Below are 22,718 nucleotides of genomic sequence, written 5' to 3' on the forward strand. Positions count from 1 at the left end.
TGTAAAACTAAAGGAGCAAACTTCCATCTTGGTTAATCAATTACATTTGAGCTACATGGAAATCTGTGTGCATTTCATTTAGGTATTACGGTATCTCTCGATTCTTCTGGGAAAACAGGCAGGTCATGATTTTGATGCACCAAATGTATGCTTTTTAGTCTGCATTTCCATTCCAATTCAAGATTTCATTGCTTTTGCATCAGCTCTTCTTAAAGAAACCTGGCGTCTTAAAGGGGATGCTTGATTGATTCTGCAGTCTTAGTGTTCTATACAGCCGTCACTGAAGGGCAGAGCGTTTCCCTTGCTGGCAGTTAGCTTACCTCATGACGAGGGGATTAGGGCAGTAGCAGGGCAGTAGCGGAGCAGCCAGGTCTCTCTGCTATGTCCAGGCCTTCTCCTCCCCTCTGCCGCTCAGTAAGACTCCTGTTAAGCCACACTATCAAGGCAGCCTGTCAAATAATTGGCTTTTTTGTCAGGGTAGGGCCTCGGTAGCGAACAGAGTGCGTCTGAGATAACAAGAGCTGTGACAAGCTCACAGTCAAAGGCTGGCGTGCACAAAAGGGAGCCGCTTGATGAAGCATCGACATCAGCAACCCCTGTGCTGTCAATGACCGATCAATAACTGAGCTCCATTTGCAATTCATTATTGCCTGGTTATCTGAGGCCGCCCTGTTTACAGTGTGGTTAAAGTACACTGACCACACGCACATGCCTGCCTACAGCTTTAATGACTGTCTCATTAGGGCTGTTGCATAGATGGATGTGACATTGCTCAGACCATCTGGGTCAGGGTTAGTGTAGTCTACTGTCATGAGGGAAAAAGACACGAGCAAAACAGCTTGGTGATTAGAGTTCCACTAGGGTGACCTAACACGAGTAAGGAGTTTGCCCTTCACCTTGACTCTGTGCTCTTCAGCAACATTGTCTAAAGTTCACCATTTAGATGATTTATTCATTACAGCGAGACTAAACAAAGTAAAGTTTCCATTGCAGTTGTCAAATAAGTTGTCTTTGATTTTTCACATGGCTAGCAGTTCAAAGTGCAACTTTAAACTTGTTTTAAAATAAAGTTCTGTCCATGATGCGGATGTTACGGCTATTGATATTTTATTTATTAAACACATTACTATTAACTCAGTGGGAGATATAAACCAGCCTGTTTTCTGTCTACCATAATGGTGTTTATTTGCACCTTGTATCAAAGGTATGCCTTGAGTACTGTGATCCCATCAGACGCAACAATAAAGCTGAAGGTGTGACACATTATTTCTCACAAGGTGACAAACAAGAGAACACACTTTCAGTAATGTACACTAAAATAACATTAAAAGATTTAACGGAGGGTTAAAATATATATATATATAAATGTAAAAATATTACAGTAAAATCAAATAATTTGTAATTGCATGTGCTCTACTAAAAGAAACCTAGAAATATTAGACATTACAGGATGAAATCATTGTGTGTACATTAAAAAAAATAATAACTTGTATACACCTTAAATGATATATGCAGCCTTATTTTTGTTATAGGAGCTTCTATAAAGTCTATTTTAAGCTTCATTCATTCATTCATTCATTCATTCATTCATTCATTCATTTATTTACTTATTTACAAGGCCCTGGTGAAGAAATGAATTCAGACATCCTTGTTTAAGCAGTGAAATTTAGTCCACACTTCAGTGCACTGTCGGCTAATAAAGTGTCTTCTGATTCTGATTCATTTGACCAACCAGACTAAACATGATACCATTATTCCTCTGTTAATGCTCTGATTGCTCAGACCTTCACAGAGTTTGGTCTCATTTTCATTCTTTTACATTTGCTCTTCTTTATTTAGCAGATTACACTCTGTTCAACTACCGAATGAGGTGTATTTTTGACTCTAGGTTTTATTTTAGTTTTTGGCCAAACCTTTAAGTTTGACAGCAGTCTGTCCTTGGGCAATCTGACCACGTCTCACATATTCCCCATTGCAGGTGAGAAGCCTTTCGAGTGCAAGCTGTGTCACCAGCGCTCGAGGGACTACTCGGCCATGATCAAACATCTGCGCACCCACAACGGTGCCTCGCCCTACCAGTGCACCATCTGCCTGGAGTATTGCCCCAGCTTGTCCACAATGCAGAAGCACATGAAGGGTCACAAGCCAGAGGACATCCCACCAGACTGGAGGATCGAGAAGACCTATCTGTACCTGTGCTACGTGTAATTGAGTGTAACTGAGCCCTGCATAGGGTTGGGTAGGGATTGGGATCCGGGGTGGTAGAGCAAAAGGATGGAATACACGGAGGAAGCAAAAAGGGGAGAATGTTTACATTTTCGGCGGCAGGGCTGGGCAAGGCAATGTCGAAAGACAGGACAAGGAAAAAAAAATGTACTTAAGTATGGTGGCGTTGTCATGTTGTAGTATTGTGTTCTGTTGTGTTGTGATGGTGTCGTGACTCAAACAGGAAGTCTGCTCTACTCACTAAGGATTCTGCTCTGTATCAGGCAGGGATCCTCAAAATTGTGCCCTCTCATAATTAGAAGAATTCGAATAATTACTCCTGGTTATCCCCTGGTTAATAGCTAAGATCTTGACCCCATTAACTTTAGACATACCAGGAGGTGTCGCTAGCACTTACATCTGCCAGGAAGACGTCTTCACATCTGATTTATAGTACAGCAGGTCATTGTCTGATAGTACAGTTTATGGATTTGTAAAGATTGTTTTTATTGATGTACCACAGATCCTTGGTGGGTAGAGTTTTCTTGCTTGATTGACATTCATTAAGGGTTTATTGGCTGAACCAGCATACAAACCAGCTATTCACAAATGCCATTTCAGTTTTCTCAACATAATCTCTGTCTCTGCATCATAGCCTGTCATAGCTTCATTGCACATATTACGATGACAATTTCTGTTTGATATTTTTTTTTCCCCCTTCTCATTCAACATAATCGAGTGCTACATCACACCATTTTTCTGCTGTATGTTTTCGTTTAATACTAACTGGACATTTTTTGCTTCATTTATTAATCATTTAGTTCCTTTTCACAAAGTACATGACAGGAAATCAGTTTAACACAAAATAATCAGCTTCTAAGCAGGATTCAGCAGTACATTACATTAAGGAGCGCACTAGAAATCTAATCAACTGTGTATATTCTGATATAGAGACCAAAATAATGACTAAAGCTGCTTTTGCCAGTGGCTTGGACACTAAAGGGCACTGTGATGTACAGGACTGGTCTCCACATATCTGAGAGAAAAGTGAAAGCAAATTTCACATATGGGAGCTATGAGGCCTGCCTGGTCTGTCCAGCCCAGAGGGCTACCATGAAAGAATAGATCAACTCTTTGTATGGTTTGTTCCTTTGCTATGTCTGTATTTCCTATTTTACCTTGATTTGTTAGCACATTGTGCTTGAATTACCTCGTATTTTTGTGACCTCATGTGCTTGTGTTTTTAATTTTTCCTCTGTTTCTTCTTTTGTGTGTGTGTATGTATATTTGATTACATGCACACATGTTATGTCTGCCTGCTATGTTTTGCAGAGGAGATGTGAAAAATGATGTGCCACGGTAATGAGAGATTATTATTGTGTTATTGTTACCAAACTTGGTATTTTTTTTTAAACCCTGCTTGTTTAAGAGCTTGTGGGTTTGGTCTTTTTTTTTTTTTTTTGTAAGCTACCTCTAAGTTTTGTTTCTTTTTTGTCTGGCAAAAGCACATTTTTTTGTGTTTAGACGTTTTGAATTACTGCAACTTTTCATCTCATGCTTTCCGTCTGTTGAGATTTGGAAGAGATATGTAAAGGGCAAGATTTGTTAATGATGGAAGAAGCAAGCGTTAATTTGCTCTGACCCACCCGCCTGTCCCCCCTACCCCAAACTTTTTCTTTAAGAGCAGAGAAGAGATTTTGAAGCCTTAAGCTTTGGGGTAAGAGTTGATCTATGAGGTATGAATGGAATCGATGGAGTGTAGTTCTTTAAAGTAAAAAAAAAAAAAGCATTAAACTTGAAAATATGTGAATAGAATTGTAGTTTTGTAATGTGAAAAAAAAGATGGTTCACAAAGCCTGAACCGCTAAGAACAGGTCATATGCAGCTGTGCATTGTGCGTTGGACAATTGGGACTGCAGGTGGTAATTGAGGATGAAAAAAGGAAAAAAATGATATCCTGTCGATCAACGTTTCTTTATGAGTGTAGTCCTGAGCAAGAGCCAGCAAAGGCCATTTGATATATAAAATTGTGATATTTTTGTATCGAGTGTTGGTCCCCTTTCCATTTGTTGAGGTTTCAGCAGGGCAAATATTTGTATTTTTTTTCTTCTTCTTCTTTTTTTTTTTTTTTTTTTTATAAACATTGTTCTTCTCTGGTTGGACTTTTTTGCCTTGCTCCTCTTTGGTAATGTTGGAGATAAGTGTGTGAACGTTGTTGTGGTTCAGTGTTGCTTTTCTGGATGTCAATACATTGTAGGTGAAGGACTAAATCAGCCACAAATGTCTGCTTTGTAAGTATAACAAAAAAAAAAACGAGAGAGAAATGTATTGTGATGCCAATGATCAATTAACACAAATCGTACTTACGATTTCAAACAATCAATGTTGCCAATATATATTTTTTTTGTTACTTGAAGTGACTGATGAGGGGGCGGGCAGACGTGGGGGGAAGTCATGTACCTGTCTTGTGTCTTGTAGTATTCTGGAAAACACTGTGAGTTTGGGGGAACTTTTGCCCTTTATAAGCCTAAGTAGCTCAATGTATGAGGCATAAAATAAAATGGCGGATAAAAAATGTTTCATATTGGGCAACTATAACAGATATTAAGCCACACACTAGTGTCACTGTCCTCTATACCTTCTTTTGTTTACTTCCCATGGAGTATGGGTGTACGAGTACGAGTGTGAGTGTGAGGGTGAGTAAGAGCCTGTTAGTGTCGAATGCACTAATCAAATCTTAATGTTCTATGCCACTTTTCTCTCTATAAGATTAAAAGATATTGGCATTGATCTAGTTCTTCCCTCGATGTTACTCTGATGTTTCTGTAATATTTGTGCCTAAATGAAATTGTTCAAATTGTCCATCGATATCTGCTTCGTTTCTGTATTTTTCAAAACTTAATCGGTGTCTCTAGAGCTCCAGGGATGCCATTGTGATCACATTGTTGCTGATTGTTGGTTAAAAAAAAAAAAAAAAAATAACCATGTCCGTGTGGGAAAAGGTATCGGATCATTATAGGATCTGTTTTTTCATTAGGGACTAAATATCTGATTCTGCATAGCTATTGTATTTTGTACACAAAGATTAAAAAATAAAAGGTAAACATTCGTTGGAATGAAATGTGCATTTATCTCAAGAGATTTTTTTTAAAGTCAAAAATTTTGGCACTGTTTCTTCAATTGTATTAATATCAGCAACGGGTTTTGCTGATTAAAGCTGATGGTGTCTCATTTTTTTTTTTTTGTACACTGATATTACTGCCCCAGCTTGACATCACTGTTATTTAGGTTTGAGTACTTATATTATCAGCATTTGTATAAAGAGACAGTGTCATCCTGGCATCCCTGGAGTTTGGCTCACTATGTTTGCGTGTGGTGTTTTAGCAAGAGTAGACATTTCACGCCGTGTTGCCATGCATGTGCCATTGAGGTCTAGGTGAAATTGTTGGAAGCACCAAGACCTTTTTTTTTTTTTTTTTTTTTAAATTAGCACTGAGGACCAATCGCCCTGTCGGACCAAGCGCAACAGAGCTTTTCTATGTAACAAAGTGTTTCTTTAATTTACTCTATCTCTCTGACTCTCTCTCTCTTGTTTGTCTCTATTGACACTCTCAAACCTAAGTTTGTCTCTCTCTCTCACTCTCCTCTCTCGGTCTCTCTCTGTCTCTCTCACTCTCCTCTCTCTGTCTCTCTCTCTCTCTCTCTCTCTCTCTCTCTCTCTCTAACCCCCATCTCCTACCTTTAGTGTATCCCATTTCCGGCTTATCTGTTTTTTTTTCCTTATTGTGACAGCACAAGTGCCAGTCCAGTTGCGTTGTACTAAAAGAAAATAGTGTTTTTATAATTATTTTGAATTGTTCTAGTTACGTCTACCTCAGCACCTAATCTTAGCCTAATCTTAGAAGGTGCCCAATTATTTTTTTTCTGTTGTCAATTGTAAAAAAAATAAAATAAAATAAAAAAAATAGTAATTAATTTGCATTCTGCTTTGCAAAAGGTCCTTTTGTCTTTTTCCAGCCACCTGCTATTTTTGTAGCACCACTTTCTGGCAATTGTGCTACGGATATCGGCATCGGTTTCTGATGTAGTTTTTCTTTCCGTGTAGGATCAGACACATCTCTTTGTAACATTTCAGTGTTCTCTGATGGAGTGTGGAAAAAAAATAAAAAAGAAATTAAAGAGATTTAATGCTGCAGGTTTTCTTCTCAATGTTGTTACTAAGTAAATCGTGTGCCTTTAATAGTGAGAGATTTTTTTTTACATAATACTAACGGTAGATGGTTTTGTAGTGATTTTTTTGTTTGTTTTTGTATTTTTATTTATGAGTCTCATCCAATAACAATGTTCAGTTGTATTCCTTAAATCTGCAGTTAGAAAAAAATAAAAAGTGGTCTTAAGTCTGTGTCGATTTTTATTTTTAATGTCTGTTACCTGTTTATTGAGTCATATAGGTCTTAATATTATTTACCACAAGGTGCTGTATGATTAAGCTATGTTGTGATCAAAAAAGCTCATTTTCTTTTCAATTTCAATTGTTGATCTTTTTTTTCTTCAATTATTGATCATTCAATTCAATTCAAATGTATTTGTATAGCAGTTTTTACAATGGACATTGTCTCAAAGCAGCTTTACAGGACATAAGAAACATGATACAAAAGTTTAATATTATACAAAGATTAATATAAAACAAAAATTCAGTTAGACTTCTATTTAAATGTGTTTGTAATTATCCCCAAAAAACAAGCCTGTGGCATGAGAAGGCTGTTGTCCTCAAAAAACACATGTAGTTGGCATTTCCTCTTAGAATGTTCGAATACTCTATGAAGCAGAGTCCAACTAGAGCTGGTACATCTCTGTAGATGTCTAAGTATCCTCACATGGTTGGCTTCATCTCACTGAAGATCCGAAATCTTCATGAAACGGAGCACAAGTGGAGCTGGTACAAGCTCTAGATGCCTCGGGATGGGTAGAAAAACAGAAGCGGTGAAGAAGAATTAACGTTAACAATAATAATTTTATTCTTTATAATAATCCAACTATGTTTACTACACACTGACCACAGTTTAATTATGGTAAGAAGGTGTTGATTAACTTAGTGTGGCATGAATGTAGTAATTTAAGTAATATGTGATGCTCCACAGCAACAGATGTGTTCATGTGTGTAACCATTAGTTTGGATATATATAAATTTTCCGTTAGGAAATGTTTCTTTTTAAAAAAAGAGTCCAACTTATTCCATGGATTTTCAACAGCCTTTTAATAAATATGATGTGTGTCTTGTTATAAGAAAAAAATAGATAATTCTTGGCAAATTGCTGTGGTGTCAGGAATAAAACAGCATGGGATAATACTGTGTTTTATTCTTTGCATAGTATGTAGCAGTCTGTATTCCTTACATACTTATGGTGTCAAATTGTTTTATATTTAATAAACCACTGTTAGAAATATTATTTATAAAACAGTTTTAATGTAGGCTATACATGAACATTGCCTTATTTAATTTATTATTTGTTGGCTGCGTATGTCAAGTCTATTTTCTTTAAGTGGATTTTTACATGCTTCTCGTCAATTTTACTGGTCTGTACAGGAGGAACGTGTACTAATGTTTGGTTTAGGGTTAGGTTTGAATTAAAGGCTGCTTAAACCTCATTTATAGAAGTGGTTTGTATTTGAGAGCCCTTCGTGGTCTCCTAGGTCAATTGCAATGACAAGTAAATTGCAATTAAATTGGTCTTGTCAAACTGAAATGATGTTTGAGTTACCATTTAGAGAAAAGGGGGTGGGGTTCAGGGACAGAAAATGTAAACAGAAGCTTAAAAATGAAATAAAAAAACAGTAAACCTAGTTGTACAATAATATTGCAAATCAGTTTTTAGTATTTTTGTAATTATTTGATTATGAAATAGAAGACGTGTTTAAACATTAAAAACTGATATTATATTACTCACAGTGTAGTATAACTCATAGTATAGTATGAGTTATAAATAATGAGTTATGTATTTTTTTCTTCCAAGATTTTCTCCAGTATCTGAGGATGTCATAATGATTTCATATGTTTCAAATTAAATGAAAAAACACTCATTTCAGAACCACCTGCAGCTGTGTATGTCCAGTAAAATTAAAAATGGAATAAAAACCTTGAGCCATGAGCGTTTGTGTCTCTTCCTGCAGTGGAAAAATACAGGATACCCTGGATAAGTGCTTTGCTTACTGAAGGGGAGTCGCACATGTACTGTAGCATTAGCTGTGCAGGACTTGCCATTACAGCCTGCTCTGATTACCATTTGGAGAGAAATAGCCTCAAACAAAAGAGCTCTCGTTCTCTCCAGAAAGCAGACGAGTAGAGCATACAAACCTAAGTTGCACAGAGCCAGAGAGCTTTCTGTGCTCTTTACATAGACGACTCAGAGGAATCATCTAAACAAACAACTACAAACCAGTACAATAATAAAACTGTCAGTGTGATTTGGTGCGTGTAACATACTCTGTGTAAGATTATGTACATAGCAGTGTGCATTTGTTATTCAGTTAAAGTAGAATGACGACATTTGTGGGCAATGGATGTGTGTTGTACAAGTAAAAGGTTTGAAAATGTAATTTACACCATAAGTCAGACATGTGAAATGTAAATTTCAGAGTAAAATGAAATTGTCATTTCTGTATTGTACTCTAGGTTCCTCTGCTTTGTACTGAAACAAAGCTGGGTTGTTTAAAAGTAGAAAATGTCTCAGTGAGCATGTCTATGAGAGAGCTCAGGGCTAATTAACTCCTTTCTTTCTTCACACAAAGCTGATTATATTTTGGTGTTAGATCAGTCTAATCACATTAAAGGTGCCTTCTTCTTTGAAATCTCACTATCATTCAGAAGCATTCTAGCTTGTACTCTGGGCTGCGACGAAGGTCATGTGAGCCTCCCCACCATGTGACAGAGGTCTGGGGTGAATTTGAATCTGCTGCTGAATGGTCTTTGTGTGCCAGCTAAGGGGGTCCCATCTTTTAGGTGCTCTCTGACCCACATATGATCTAATGGACAAGAGCGTTATGCGATGAATTGCGGACATGGTCTTGTCCAAATCCTTCTGATTGTGTTTGCAGCAAAGCCATGCCTGTAGGCTTCTGTGACTCAGCCTGGGGACATCTATTGACAAGTGAATTTAGAAGACAAGCAATGTCCTGAAGGAACCTACTGAATCCATTTGTTCAGATGCTTGTTTTTTTTGGGGTGTTTTTTTTTTTTTCTTCAAATGCCAGCTGAATAAATCTTGCTTGCTAATTGGCTACACTTTATGTTGGACCTGTTCCTGTTCTTGATTGGTGTTCATTGCAAAACTACTAATCACTGTGTCCTGTTTCTTATTTCACCCCATGAGATTTATTCATGGATGCTTTCTGAAATGGCCTCAGACAATAGCAACCCAAAAGCAAGATCTTTGGCTTTTATAGCCCTCTAGTGGTGGTGAATGAGTATGACCTTCACTCCCAAATGGTTTCGGCAACAGAATTTTTACACTAAAGTATACGGTGCTCTATATAAACTGAATATATAGCAATAAGTATAGTATATCAAATTACTTACTGTTTCACAGCCCTGACTGATTGGATAATGGCTTGTGAATTGCAGAAGGCTGCCTAGACGATGTTTCATTGATTGTATTGCGATCAATTCTGCCATCGTCTGTTTAACTGATTTTTACTTTAATAATCTAGGGTGTCATTGCCGTTTTTCCAATCACAATAAGCCTCCTGGTGAGGTTTCAAAAATCTTTACTATAAGTACATTTAGGGTTACTCCTAAGGCATCTAATAATACCTAACTTTCATATAATCAAGGAAAGGCCCAGTTAAAGACAGATTTTTCCCTCTTAATGTAGTCAATCGACCAAAGCATGTCTTTAGTTTTGCACTAAAGCTACCCGGTTAATACAACTAACAAATAAGAATTTCAAAGGAAATATTCAACGTCAAACACATTACATTTTTGTTAAAATATTTGTAATTTGTTTATTGGTCCTCTGTTTTTATTATTCCTGTGAGAAGTTAGTGGTGATATGTAGTGCAGGTGTAATAGGGGAGTCACTGCTTGCTCCATTAAAACAACAATGGTCAACGATCTTCGCTCATAAAAACAAAAGAACAAGAGCTTTTCTCCGTTTTCACCGTTTTCCAGAGACATTCTATGTCATTAATGAGAATCCAGTATAGAAGTAGAGGAGACATGAAATATTGTAATCAAAGTACATGAAGGCATTGCAGCTGTACAAAATAGTTGTGCTGAGCAACAACAGATATTTGGCTTGGCTGGTTAGTGATATATAAGATGACGAGAATGATGCCATTGATGGCAGTATTAGCAGGTCTGTTTGAGCAGAACATACAGAGAAGGAAGTGATTACTAAAGTGCTGCTAATAAAGTGTTACTAAAAGCATGTTCAGTTAAAATAATGCAAGGGCTAACGCAGCACTCGTCTAGAGATCATAATTTGTAATTCCTAATCTCAAAAGGAAAAAAATAAAATTCCCTCAACCCAGATTTTGTACTCAGGAACTCCTTAGCTAGAGTTCCTTTGAGTTCAGCAAGTGACATTGAATCAACTTGCCTGCACACAGCATCAGTAGTAAACAAAGTATTATTTTTAAATGGGTTATGCTTTCTAACATATAGACATAATTCCTTGTTAAATCTATAACACTTATATAGCATTATATAGAGTTTGCTGTTTTGCTAATCATAGTTAGCTGGCTAAATTTTTGCTAACAAAAGATGAGCATGTAGGCATCCATGTTTTCCTCCACTTTGTAGCACAAATGACCAGAGAGGAATATGGCATCATTCAGAGTGTACTCAGAGTGTACGCAGTATCAGCACCACCAAGAGCAGCACTGTAGTGTGATGTAAAAAACTAATACCCAAAATTAAATTAGACCAGCATGATGATGAAAAGAATTGTAAACATACCATTTTAAAAATCAACTTATTTTGATTGCAAAATTAATTTTGGATGTTGTATATAATGTTATAAAGAAGCCATTCATGTTCAATCAAATTTGCCTTTAATGCTAAACGTAAATCATTACACATTCTGACATTGTATAATACACAGTCATCTAAAAAAATTACAAAAACAGTTACAGAGCTAAAAACAGTCATGGCAGCCTTCCTGAAGCAAAGCCGCTTTCTTCCTCCCCTTTGCTCGCTTTTAACACTGGCATCTGAGTCAGATCTAGAACTGAACTGTATGCTAGAAGTGAATCAAGTTATAATGTAGTTTTAGTTTGTTTTATTTAATTTACTGATAGCCATTATTACTGTTATATTCTTATTTTATGTAACTGTGTATGTACAAATGCTAGTATGGAACCAAAATATGTCTTCTGATTGTGAGTTTGTGTTTATTTAGAATTAAACTAGAATTGCAAGCTCTAAGCTTCTTTTACATTGAAGACACTAAACTTGTCTTGGCTGATCTAGAAGATACATATGATGATATGTGTATGATCACGGGTATGTAAGACATTGAGATATTTTGGATATTATCTGCCATTAAAATACAGCATTTGCACACTTTAAATACATGTACAAGAAGACAGTGTCATTAAACTGATTAAGGCATACACAGAGAATGGAAATTATAATGCAACAGCAGGGTATGCATAACAAAATGGCTCCATTCTGAATTGCTGTTGATGATAATAAAGCTCAAATTGTGATATTGTTAACAGTATCCATAAATATATAATTAATGTTATTTATTCACATTTTTTAAAAAAAAATCACATTTCACATATAATCATGTTTTTCCACTTGTGATTGTTATTGATTAAATTTTTTGAGACACATTTTCAAATCATATTAAATTATATGAGAAAATCACACCTAAATTAATTGTGTGAGAAATCGACAATAACACATGCACTACATATAAAATTACATGGAAAGTAAATTAATCTTCACAGAATAAACCACATGTGATAGATGTGGAAAACACACACACACAAACACACACAATTCAACAAAAAATGGATTTAAAAAAAGAATAGAAAAGGTGGAAATGTATTTAATGGAAATTAAATACATCATGCAAGAAATCAATTGTGAAAAAAAATGGACTTTTCTATAAGGAGGTTACATTTTTTCAAAAAGTCACATCAGATACAGCAATATTAGCTACAGATGTAAATGCTAAGTGTTAGGTGTTCTGGTTTAAATTTCATCCTTTAATGTCTCCATCAAACTTGTACACATCCAAACATTTTGTCCAACATATAAAGTGACCTCAGCAGTTATATATTGCAACAAAAGCTGAAATTGTTGCGTGGCGCAGTGAGTCTAGACTGACACACCTACTGTAGTCATACTGCAGTGCTTGAACAGCTAGCAGTTCTGTTGTGGGACACCGATTGTGTCAAGTATATTTCAATTTTCACAAGTGTGTTAACTGACAATACACAGCAACTGCTTTTAATAAGAGATATGGCATAAGGAAACATTTCGCTGCTCTTTCATTTCTCTGCTCTTTTCATACTGCCACACAGACCAGAGTGTGCCCAGGGTGATGGTATAGGCCAGCATGGCCAGCAGGTAGACTCTGAAAAGCAGCACATCCAGCACATAGCCTACCTTAAGCCACTCTTTTGCAATGTCTCGACAAGCCTGTCTCTTCTCCAGGTACTGCCGGATGGACGAAACTTCATGTAGGATGTTGTCCATGACTGGTGGAGTGCTGTCCCGAATGGGAAGTCCCATAATGAGATTCCTGTCTATATCTCTGGAGCTGTCACAGTGGTGATGGTTACAGCGCACTAGCAACAGAAAAAAATGTATACCATATGGCCAAAAGTTTATATTATTTATATATGCCTTGGTGCATAAAGTGAGGTTCAGAGAGTTATGGTTTACCAAGATTGGTGTGGAAGAACTCTAGAGGACTGCACAGACCCCTGACCCCAATCCCACTGAATATCTTTGGTAATAGAACACAAGCTTCATGCCAGACCTTCGTGCCTGACATCAGAGCCCAACATCTTGTGCTTTTGTAACAGAATTATCACTAATACCCACAGACATGGTCCAAAGTCTAGTAGAAAGTCTTCTCAAAGCCGAGGAGATTATAATAGCAGCAAAGAAAGAATATTTTTAACACCATCTTGTTATACTCTTTTCAACATTATTCTATTTTATTGTCAAATATCACTGAACATTTTACATGTGCTGGTGTAAATTGGTTACCATAGCTAAGAAATCTGTTAGACCTGGTATAAGGAATTGTGGCTGGGGCTGATTTCTTTCTAGACTATGAAACTAGATTCATGAAAATTAATGCAAATCATGATCAGTAAGTATAGTGTCAGGTAATCACGAAAATTTGATTTGGCTATAAAATTAAACTTGATTGCATGATCCCAGGAGAGCCATACAGATCATCCATGATGGCCAGGTATTTACTTTACACCAGGCTTGACTGGCTTGAGGCATGAGACATTTCATTTTATGTTGCCATTCCAAAGAAATAAGAGCAACTTGGTGCCCTAGGAAGCAGTAGAATGGGGAAATGTTGGAGGTGGTGTGTCAAAGAGAGTTTTGGGCATATGCTGCTCATGGGAGGAATTGTGCCAAGTTCTCTTGGTTGTTGGAATAGAAAGTGCACTGGAAATGCCTATATACTTGGTCGATGGCTTATGGGAAGTAGTCAGACTATATAATATCTCCTGTTATAATAATAACCCCTGTTTCTCATTGTAGCCTTGAAACCTTGACCCCGATCATTTCTGATATTGCCTGTGATTCCAAAGTACCTGAAGACATTGTGAAATTAGTTCTGTAGTCTGAAAAGCTGTAGGAAGTCTCAAGAGAAGTACTAGATGGAGGGATTTGTAAAATATAAGAGGGAGTACATAAGGATGTCATCATTTTATGTGATGAGAAACAGTCCCAGCATATCCCACAGGACATCATTAGTAAGGCAGTGAAAGATTGCTTGCACCAAAGATAGCCCATGTAGCATTACATATTGTGTAACATATACATCATATTGTGGTAATGAATTTATGGTGCGGTTGGTTCTACTATCATCACCAGCTCTAGTTAGACATAAAGTTCTTTTTTTATTATTATTCAGTAGAAAACAACTTTTTGAAAGAATCTTTACTGCATACCCACCTGTGTTCATGTTATTCTCTCTGAAGTGTGAAAGGTCAGACTCATGTACTAGCAGAGAGCAAAACTTCTTGTTGCGGATGCAGAGAAGAATGGTGGCCTTCTCCAGCACCAGGTACTTGACCCACTGTGGCACATGTGTCTGCAGGTCTTGCTTATGCACCAGCCTCACAATCAGCACTGTCTCTGTGAGGCTGATCACCAGCAGGGCCATGCACACAATGAAGTACACACCTACCCGAAACACAGACACACAATAAACAAAACAGAATTATTGACCGTTTCTGCTGTTATTTACTTTATGACACTTCTGTAACTATTAAAAATATATTTTTATTTTGATGAAAACATTCTGATAAAAATTGTAATTATTTCAAATTTGTGGGGTTTTTTTTTACCATGCATAACATAAGGAAATGAGGTTGGAAAATGTACTAGTAGATACTAATACTAATAGAAACTAAACATTTCAATACTGTTGTGTTATTATATAGAGTGTTAGTTGTCCTTGTGAAAAAAGTAATGTTCTGTGCCAATCAGTGCTAATGAAGGAGGTGTAGCCTCTGTGACTATCAGTCCCAGTGAAGGAGGTGTAGCCTCTGTGTCTGTCAGTCCCAGTGAAGGAGGTGTAGCCTCTGTGTCTGTCAGTCCCAGTGAAGGAGGTGTAGCCTCTGTGTCTGTCAGTCCCAGTGAAGGAGGTGTAGCCTCTGTGTCTGTCAGTCCCAGTGAAGGAGGTGTAGCCTCTGTGTCTGTTAGTCCCAGTGAAGGACGTGTAGCCTCTGTGTCTGTCAGTCCCAGTGAAGGAGGTGTAGCCTCTGTGTATGTCAGTCCCAGTGAAGGAGGTGTAGCCTCTGTGTCTGTCAGTCCCAGTGAAGAAGGTGTAGCCTTTATGCCCATCAGTCCCAATGAATCTGGTGTAGCCTCTGCGCTAGGAGTGTTTATGATATAGACTCTGTGCCTGTCAATCCCAGTTAAAGGACAAGTGCCTCATAATAAAGGCATGTCCTATAAACCTGTCAGTCCCAATGAAGGAGGCATGGCCTATGTGCATATTATATATCATATCATATAATATCCCATTATAGTCCTTGTACTTATAGAATTGATATCTAATTTAAATGAGTAGCACAATGTGAAATGAGCAAACACATAGTGGCAATGTTCAAATAAACACAACACAGTTTGTCCAAACATTAGGACATTTTTCACTACACAATACTTTCATACTTCATATAGTTTTCATGCAAATGACAGGCATTTTTCACTCTGTCATCAAGCTTTACAAAGGACTAGCATTTCATCCAGGCTTTTTTGCACTAAACACAATGAACCATATACCAATAAGAGGTGTGCCAATGGCGGTGGCTGGCAGCGTGTCAGAGACTATGATGAGGAAGACAGAGTATCCCAGCAGCAGAGTGATCTTGAAGGATACTCTCTCTCCACTGTCAGGGGGAAGGTAGAAGCCCACTATATCCATCACCATCAAGAATATGCTGGGGAGAAGTAGATTGACGGTGTAGAACAGAGGTCTGCGACGAATCACCACCTGAGGGTAGCAGCATGAGAAGCAATTTCCCAGTAATGTGGTGACAAAGATAGAAATGTAAAATTTTATTGCAATTGTTTAGCTAAATCTTTCTATCATTGATCAGGTGTCTAAAACGTTGAAAAAACATCAAAAATTGAAGCTAAAAAAAAAACACATTTCATTTAGCAAATAAAATGATAAACTTTGGGAAACCTGTTCTTGTCTGATTGATTACATTTGGAGTATGAAAAAATGTCAGTTTTAGTTAAAACATATCATGTTAGTAATGCTATTAACAGGTGTGGTGATAGTGAAGAGTGAACAGTGAGAGGAGATGATACACACGTGGAACTTCATTTCGGCATAGTAGTCCTTGCAGTCCACACTGAAGGACTTGTATTTGGATAGGACATGCAGCAGCTCCCACTCTCCCTGGTTCATGAACACAGATTTGTCCTCTTTCACTGCCTGTGGGGTCCTCATTAGTGTGATGTTGATGTCATTAACTACAGGATGAGATATGCTAAAGGTCACTTCATTCAGACTGATCGCTGCTTCCTGGAAAGAGGTACAATGCTGATGGCTTTGCCGGTGCTCAATTAAATTGGTGTTACCTTGTTGTGAAAAATGTTATTATTCCCAATAATAAAACACTGAAAGTTCAAGGGGTTCCTCATTATGGGATTTCACAGTTTCATGTAAACTTGACTTCTGCTGTTGTATAACCTAATTAACCATATTACATAATTTCTCCAGAGAGACAGCACTTACTATTGTGGACTTATTGTGTAAGACAGGATAGGTGAACTCACTAGTGTGCAGCCAGCTCTGAAAAGTGAGGCTGCATTTCTGGACGTCAAATGGGAAGTTGTAGATGTTGAGAGAGCAGGCTGTTACCACCTGAATGGGCTTGTAGTTCTGCACAAGTCCCTCATTGTTTACATACACATATGGGATGTCGGGAGACTTTCCAACATCTACACTGTAAGAATAAATCAATAAATAGTTAAATCCCTATACTGTAGGAATATTTAACAAAGGCTTGAAAGCTAGACAAAAGTCCTGAGTTATAAAACTCTGTGCATTATTAAAATAGTAATTACATAGCAAGATAGCAATTATAGCAAGATACAACCATAGAAGCACAATTTAAACTGTTGTCTCTGCTACAGACTAAAATTCTATTCAGTGGTGGTTGAACTAATTGCAATGGATCAAATATCTAGGTTTCTAGATGGCTAGATTTCACCCACAGTGAAACCTTTCAATACATATATAGTACTATGTAAAAGTCTCAGGCACCCTTTTTTACTGCAAAGTTTGTTAAAGGTGTTTATTTTATGACCTCTGAATTATTTTTACAACAAAAAAATTGGAAAACATGTTTCCAGACTACTAACAGACGGCTTCTCAGACAAAAAAACATGATGAAAGCTGTTGGGTTTTACATAAAAAAGATAAGTCCAACAGTCAGAGTCTCCTCTGAAAGAACTGTGGCAGATGCTCAGTAAAAATTACGGAGCTAATTTCCTTTTAAAACAAAGACAACTATTTAAAAAAGAAAAAACAGAAAAGCAAAGGATCCTTAAATATGGACTAAATATGGACTCATTCTTGTTTAATGCAGAAACATATGGTGCCTGAGCCTTTTTTTTAGCTTTTCACAAACAAAAATAACATTTATATGGCTAAAAGATTGTGACCATCACACTCTTATAAGGTTATTCTCCAAACGGTGCCACAAAGATGGACATTTTAAAGAATGCATTTTTATGTTGTAACATTAAGATTCTTTTCTTCATAGAAACTAAGAAGTCCAAACCTGCTTCAGTTATGACAATGCCCCTGGTCACAAAGTGAGGTCTATTAAGACATGGCTTGCTAGGCTGACAGTGGAAGAACTTGAGTGGACTGCACACAATGCAGGCTTTAAACCCATTCAGAACCTTTGGAATGAACTGAAATTCTGACTGCACCCCAGGCCTCCTTACCAGACATCACTGCCTGATCTGACTAATGTTTTTGTGTCTGAATGATCTCAAATCCCCATAGCTTTATTCCAGAATCTAGTGGAAAGCCTTCACAGAAGAGTTGAGGTTATTATAACAGCTTACGGGGCTAAATCTGGAATGATTTACTCAAAAGGAACAGATGGATGTGATGGTCAAGTGTCCACAAAACTCTGGCTATATAATGTATATCAATAGACCAGATCAATAGAATGGACCAAGTGAAATATCTTTGAAGCTAATGTGCAATATACAATAGACATCAATCATCTGTCATTATCTACTTGACAATTATCATGTAAAGTGAAATCAACTACAGTTTAAAGCAATCAACTCAATACTCACAACTCATTGATGAGAATATCAGGTACCCAGATATTTGCGGAAGGTACCGAGATCTGACGGACATCATCAAAATCCTCTGGATTCCACACAAGGAATTCGTCAGTCCATTCCTTAACATGTAACAAATAATGACTGCTTATTAGTATTATTAGTATTATCTGGATGGTTTGTAAATCTCATTCTTAAGTGTATGAGCTTTGCATGTCACAACCACCTACCTGCCTGTACCACACATACGTTGTCAAAACCTGGTTCTTCTCATCCTGAATTACATACACAGCAGAGATTTTTATACAGAAATGAACAAATATTAATCCTGCCTAATCATATTATTTGCTGCAACTGTTTATTCTACTCACAACATTCAGGATTGAATAGACCATTAAGTCGATGGCCACCATGGTTGAGTCCCGCCAGTCTTTTACAGGTCGCACTCCTTTTTTATATCCTGTGCTTAAATGCTCAGACAAACGCACTAAAGTTGCATTGGCAAACCGCCCAGGGTTACTGCCCTGCCTTTTCACTGAAAAGTGGGTTAGAAACATACATTTGTTAAATAAATGAATAAATATAATAATAATAATAATAATAATAATAATAATAATAATAATAATAATAATAATAATAATAATAATAATAATAATAAATTCTGTTAAAAAGAACAAAAGGAAGAATTAAAAAACAAAAGTCTCATTAAGTGAATATTCACACTGTTTTTAGTCAATTAATTTAAAATCACACCTTGAGCACAAGCATTATTTTTCACATGTGATACTTCTACATTATTTATTAATTTGTAAATCACATGTTCTTTACTTCATGTCTTTAACTTTTTCATGTGCAGTTGCAAGTTTACATGGATTTCATGTATTATTCACATATTTCACAAATTTTCATAATCAGAGTTTCTTTTTTAAAATATATAGATTTTTTTTTTACCCAATATTGCCTAAACATACAAAATGTTCCTCACTCACTGTAGACCTTACACAGGAGACCTGAATCTAATTGTTGCAACCAGATTAGGTTTACAGTTACAGTAAATCTCTTTTAGCATTTTTTTAATGCAAATTAAATTTCAATTTTGAACTAATAAATACTGCCAATTATTGTTTCTTGTGTCACTGTAGAAAAACACATTGTACTATATTTCCATATGATATACAACATAACATATTGTAATACACATTAGAAGAGATGGCAGGGATCCGAAATCCAAGATCAATATAATGCCAATACCAGCAAAAATTGGTGGGATGGGATATCAGGGAAACAATGAACAATTTTAATCTGATCATGTAACAAATGGAAAAGAAATTAAATTAGTTTTGGAAAAGGATTTAGATTTACATATATCTACATTATTTGCAATGATTTATGTCTGTGATCTTGTTCAGGATTTTTGTGTAAATTGAAACAATACATTCACAGTTACAGTACTGTATGTTGCAGCTAACAGTATAGAAAAGAGTTATTGTGGCATTAATGCCCAGTACAATTACCATTACTACCAACATATTGGATAATTATCTAACATATTGTATTATAATCTTTTTTTGGCAAAGAAAGAAAGAAAGAAAGAAAGAAAGAAAGAAAGAAAGAAAGAAAGAAAGAAAGAAAGAAAGAAAGAAAGAAAGAAAGAAAGAAAGAAAGAAAAAGGAATGTGTAGAAAAGGAATGTGTAAAAATTCATATCCAATTTTACAAAGTGGTGCTTTGTTGATGGCTACATTATACATTATAGCTGCACTTATTGTACCATTTTTTTTATATATCATGGTGAAAAAATCCATTTTATGTATTATGGTACTACACGCTTAACACCATCAAAACAAATCGTAAACACCAATTGATAAACACGTAGTATGTTATATATCTAGCTGGATGTTGCAGCTGTCAATACAGTACATCGAATTAACCAAGTTTCAGTTACTATACATAATATACCAAATACAATTAGCTAAATTACTATGTTTATTAGTTTATTAATAGTGGTTTAGTGCAACAAACTAACAAACAAACAAACAAAGGCAGTAAACTGCATCTCTCCATGTCAATGAGGTTGTACCATCAAGGGAACATGGTTTTTAATGCTTAGTGTGTGTCTATTACACAAGAAAGTGCATGTTGTGCACTTTAAAAGGTACAGGACTAGTCTGTAAGTTCCAGTTATGTACTTCACAATCAATTATTTTGAAATCACACTACCATATACAAGTGCTACTGTTGAATCACTTTTTTTATATATATACTGTATCTGTACATCAATATCTTCTCATACTATTAATTCACTAACGACAGATAAATGTTAGTTGGCCGCACTCACCTGAGCAGGCTGTCACTGCAATGTGCACACACACACTGATCGCTGTCCATACCACTAAAGTCCTCATGCTGCCTTAAACTCCACCGTGGATCAGAATAAAGGCACTGTGGGCTTATTGCAGGTTTATTTCAGGCAGGTTGCAGGGCTCTGATGCTCCTGAGGTTCCTGATGTCCTGAGTTTCAGTTTACCATCAGCACTCACTACTGCAGCTCTTAACCCCACCTCCTTCACTTTCAGCCCTCATCCTCATCTTCATCCAGCTGAGCGGGCGGAGATCAGCGCCACACTGCACATGCATTGTTTCAGAGCATTTTTCTCCACATTACCTCCGCATGGAAATTATTTCACTTAGTATTATAAATTCTGTAAAACATATGACAGTGTCTTTTATCTGTAGTTGGAGGAGTTGGAGGATGTTGTGTAGATTTAAAATTCAATTAAAACATCAACGGATGGTATATTTACATTTTCTGGAACTTACTGAACCAAAATGTACATCTTCAGTGATTTACCTTTTTTTTTTAGCTTGTTCTGCAGAAAACAAAAACACCAAATGATGGATACAAACTGTGTTAAACTGTGTAAAAAGTACCACAAAATATGGTGTGTCTAAAGCAACATTTACCTGGAAAATATACATGCAAGAAAAGGTGCATACAGTAAAATCAACATTTGATGATTTATTATCTCCCCCATCCACCCCAAATATCATTTCAGACCATAAATATATGTCCTCATTATGTGGATTTCTTTTTGGAAATGATTTTAATTCATTGTGACATCAATCAAAATATTTAGTCCCATGCAGTGAAAGCTTGTGACCATAACAGACTATGTGGTATGTTAATTGTTTTAATTCACAGGCGTTTTTTTTTCTTTGTTTTGTTTAAGAAAATGACAATTTCAGTGGATAAAAACTATATATATATATATATATATATATATATATATATATATATATATATATATATATATATATATGTACAATATAAATGGCTTAATATTATTGACTTAAAATGAATGCTAGTTGATTTGCAGTGCTTAAATATTAGAATATTCAATATTTTAAATTAGGTCTATTCATAAATTAGAAATATTTTGATCTAGAGTAGAGATAAGAGAGAAGCATATATTTAGTTTTATTTAAAGAATAGCCTATTTAAAGTGAACTCATTGGCTTAAACATAGAGTTTTAAATATGTAGTACTGTTGCTAATGATTTTTCCTTAACTGTCTGGCTGAATATCCATAACAGCCGCTCGTGACGATAACGGGGTCATATTTCTCAGCCGAGTTCAAACTATTTCCATGAGCACTTACTACATTAAACCGAGACACTATACTCTGCCCTGCCATGATGAGACTTCATTAGCTTTACATTAGTCAGCTAATTAAATTTGCGTCAGGAAGATATTACCAGAAATTTGTTGAGCAATTGAATTATGCTTTTTTTTTCTGAGCAGCCAGTTCACATCCACTGTGTAATGAAGACTAACTGTGGTGACCTGCTTATGGCTGTGGTTTATTTTTCAGTAAGCACCTGAGAGCTGGATATATGACACCCTTACTGTAAAAAAAATCAGATGATAAGCATTGTGAATTAATAAGATTGTGGTTATATATGTGCTCTACTCAAGTCCCAAAATAAGAACACAGACAAAAAAAAAATATTTAAAAATGCATCAAATAATTAATCATTTTAGCTTTTTACCAAAGTGTAATTATTGGAATTAAATATTTCTTTTTCTATGACAATGACTTTGACAATAGTTTTGTCTGCAATGAATTCAAATGTGCTTTTATTTGACAAAGAAAAATACTGTATATAATCATTTTCTGTATTTTTCTGTAGGTAGAAAGTTATTTTAAGATTCCCATCATGGGAAAGTTTTCATGAGGTATTTGCATTTTCTGGTTTCTTTCTAATGACCAACAGTGTTCTATTTTTGTCCTATTAATATAAAAGAAAATAAAGAAAAAACAAGACAGAAGGGAGAAAATAGAATTGACCGATCTTATTCAACAATGTTTAGTGTAACTATAAACGGCTTAAAAAAGAACATGTTCATTTATAAATTTAAAAATCATCATTACTGGCAAATTGCTTTGGTATATCCGAAATAAACACTTCAGGACATTTTGTTTGAT

General features: G+C 36.0%; 2 protein-coding genes across 3 annotated transcripts in view; one reads left to right on the forward strand and one right to left on the reverse strand.

Moving 5' to 3' along the window:
• Positions 1-6,602, forward strand: part of zbtb16a (zinc finger and BTB domain containing 16a) — a 96,845-nt gene extending 90,243 nt beyond the window's left edge. For both annotated transcript variants that reach the window (XM_027134115.2, XM_027134116.2), the window contains exon 7: positions 1,979-6,602. In XM_027134115.2, the coding sequence (XP_026989916.1) occupies positions 1,979-2,208 (230 nt within the window). In that variant the 3' untranslated portion in view covers positions 2,209-6,602. The remainder of the gene's footprint in view (positions 1-1,978) is intronic.
• Positions 6,603-12,459: 5,857 nt separating this feature from the next.
• Positions 12,460-20,781, reverse strand: htr3a (5-hydroxytryptamine (serotonin) receptor 3A). The gene is made up of 9 exons (XM_027134169.2): positions 20,570-20,781; positions 18,604-18,767; positions 18,463-18,507; positions 18,245-18,354; positions 16,703-16,872; positions 16,236-16,396; positions 15,698-15,908; positions 14,363-14,593; positions 12,460-13,005 (listed from the first exon to the last, which is right to left on the reverse strand). Exons 1-9 carry the CDS (start codon positions 20,634-20,636, stop codon positions 12,665-12,667), a joined length of 1,500 nt encoding a protein of 499 aa, XP_026989970.1. The 5' UTR covers positions 20,637-20,781; the 3' UTR covers positions 12,460-12,664.
• Positions 20,782-22,718: the final 1,937 nt, after the last annotated feature.

The sequence above is a fragment of the Tachysurus fulvidraco genome, chromosome 21 (genome assembly GCF_022655615.1).
Source record: "Tachysurus fulvidraco isolate hzauxx_2018 chromosome 21, HZAU_PFXX_2.0, whole genome shotgun sequence".
Taxonomy (NCBI): Eukaryota; Metazoa; Chordata; class Actinopteri; order Siluriformes; family Bagridae; genus Tachysurus; species Tachysurus fulvidraco.

Coding starts and splice junctions, on each gene's coding strand:
- htr3a (XM_027134169.2), bottom strand. CDS start 20,636: ATGAGGACTTTAGTGGTATGGACAGCGATCAGTGTGTGTGTGCACATT. Junction 18,508..18,603: donor TCTATTCAATCCTGAATGTT/GTGAGTAGAATA, acceptor TATGTAATTCAG/GATGAGAAGAACCAGGTTTT. Junction 15,909..16,235: donor ATGCCGAAATGAAGTTCCAC/GTGTGTATCATC, acceptor TGCTACCCTCAG/GTGGTGATTCGTCGCAGACC.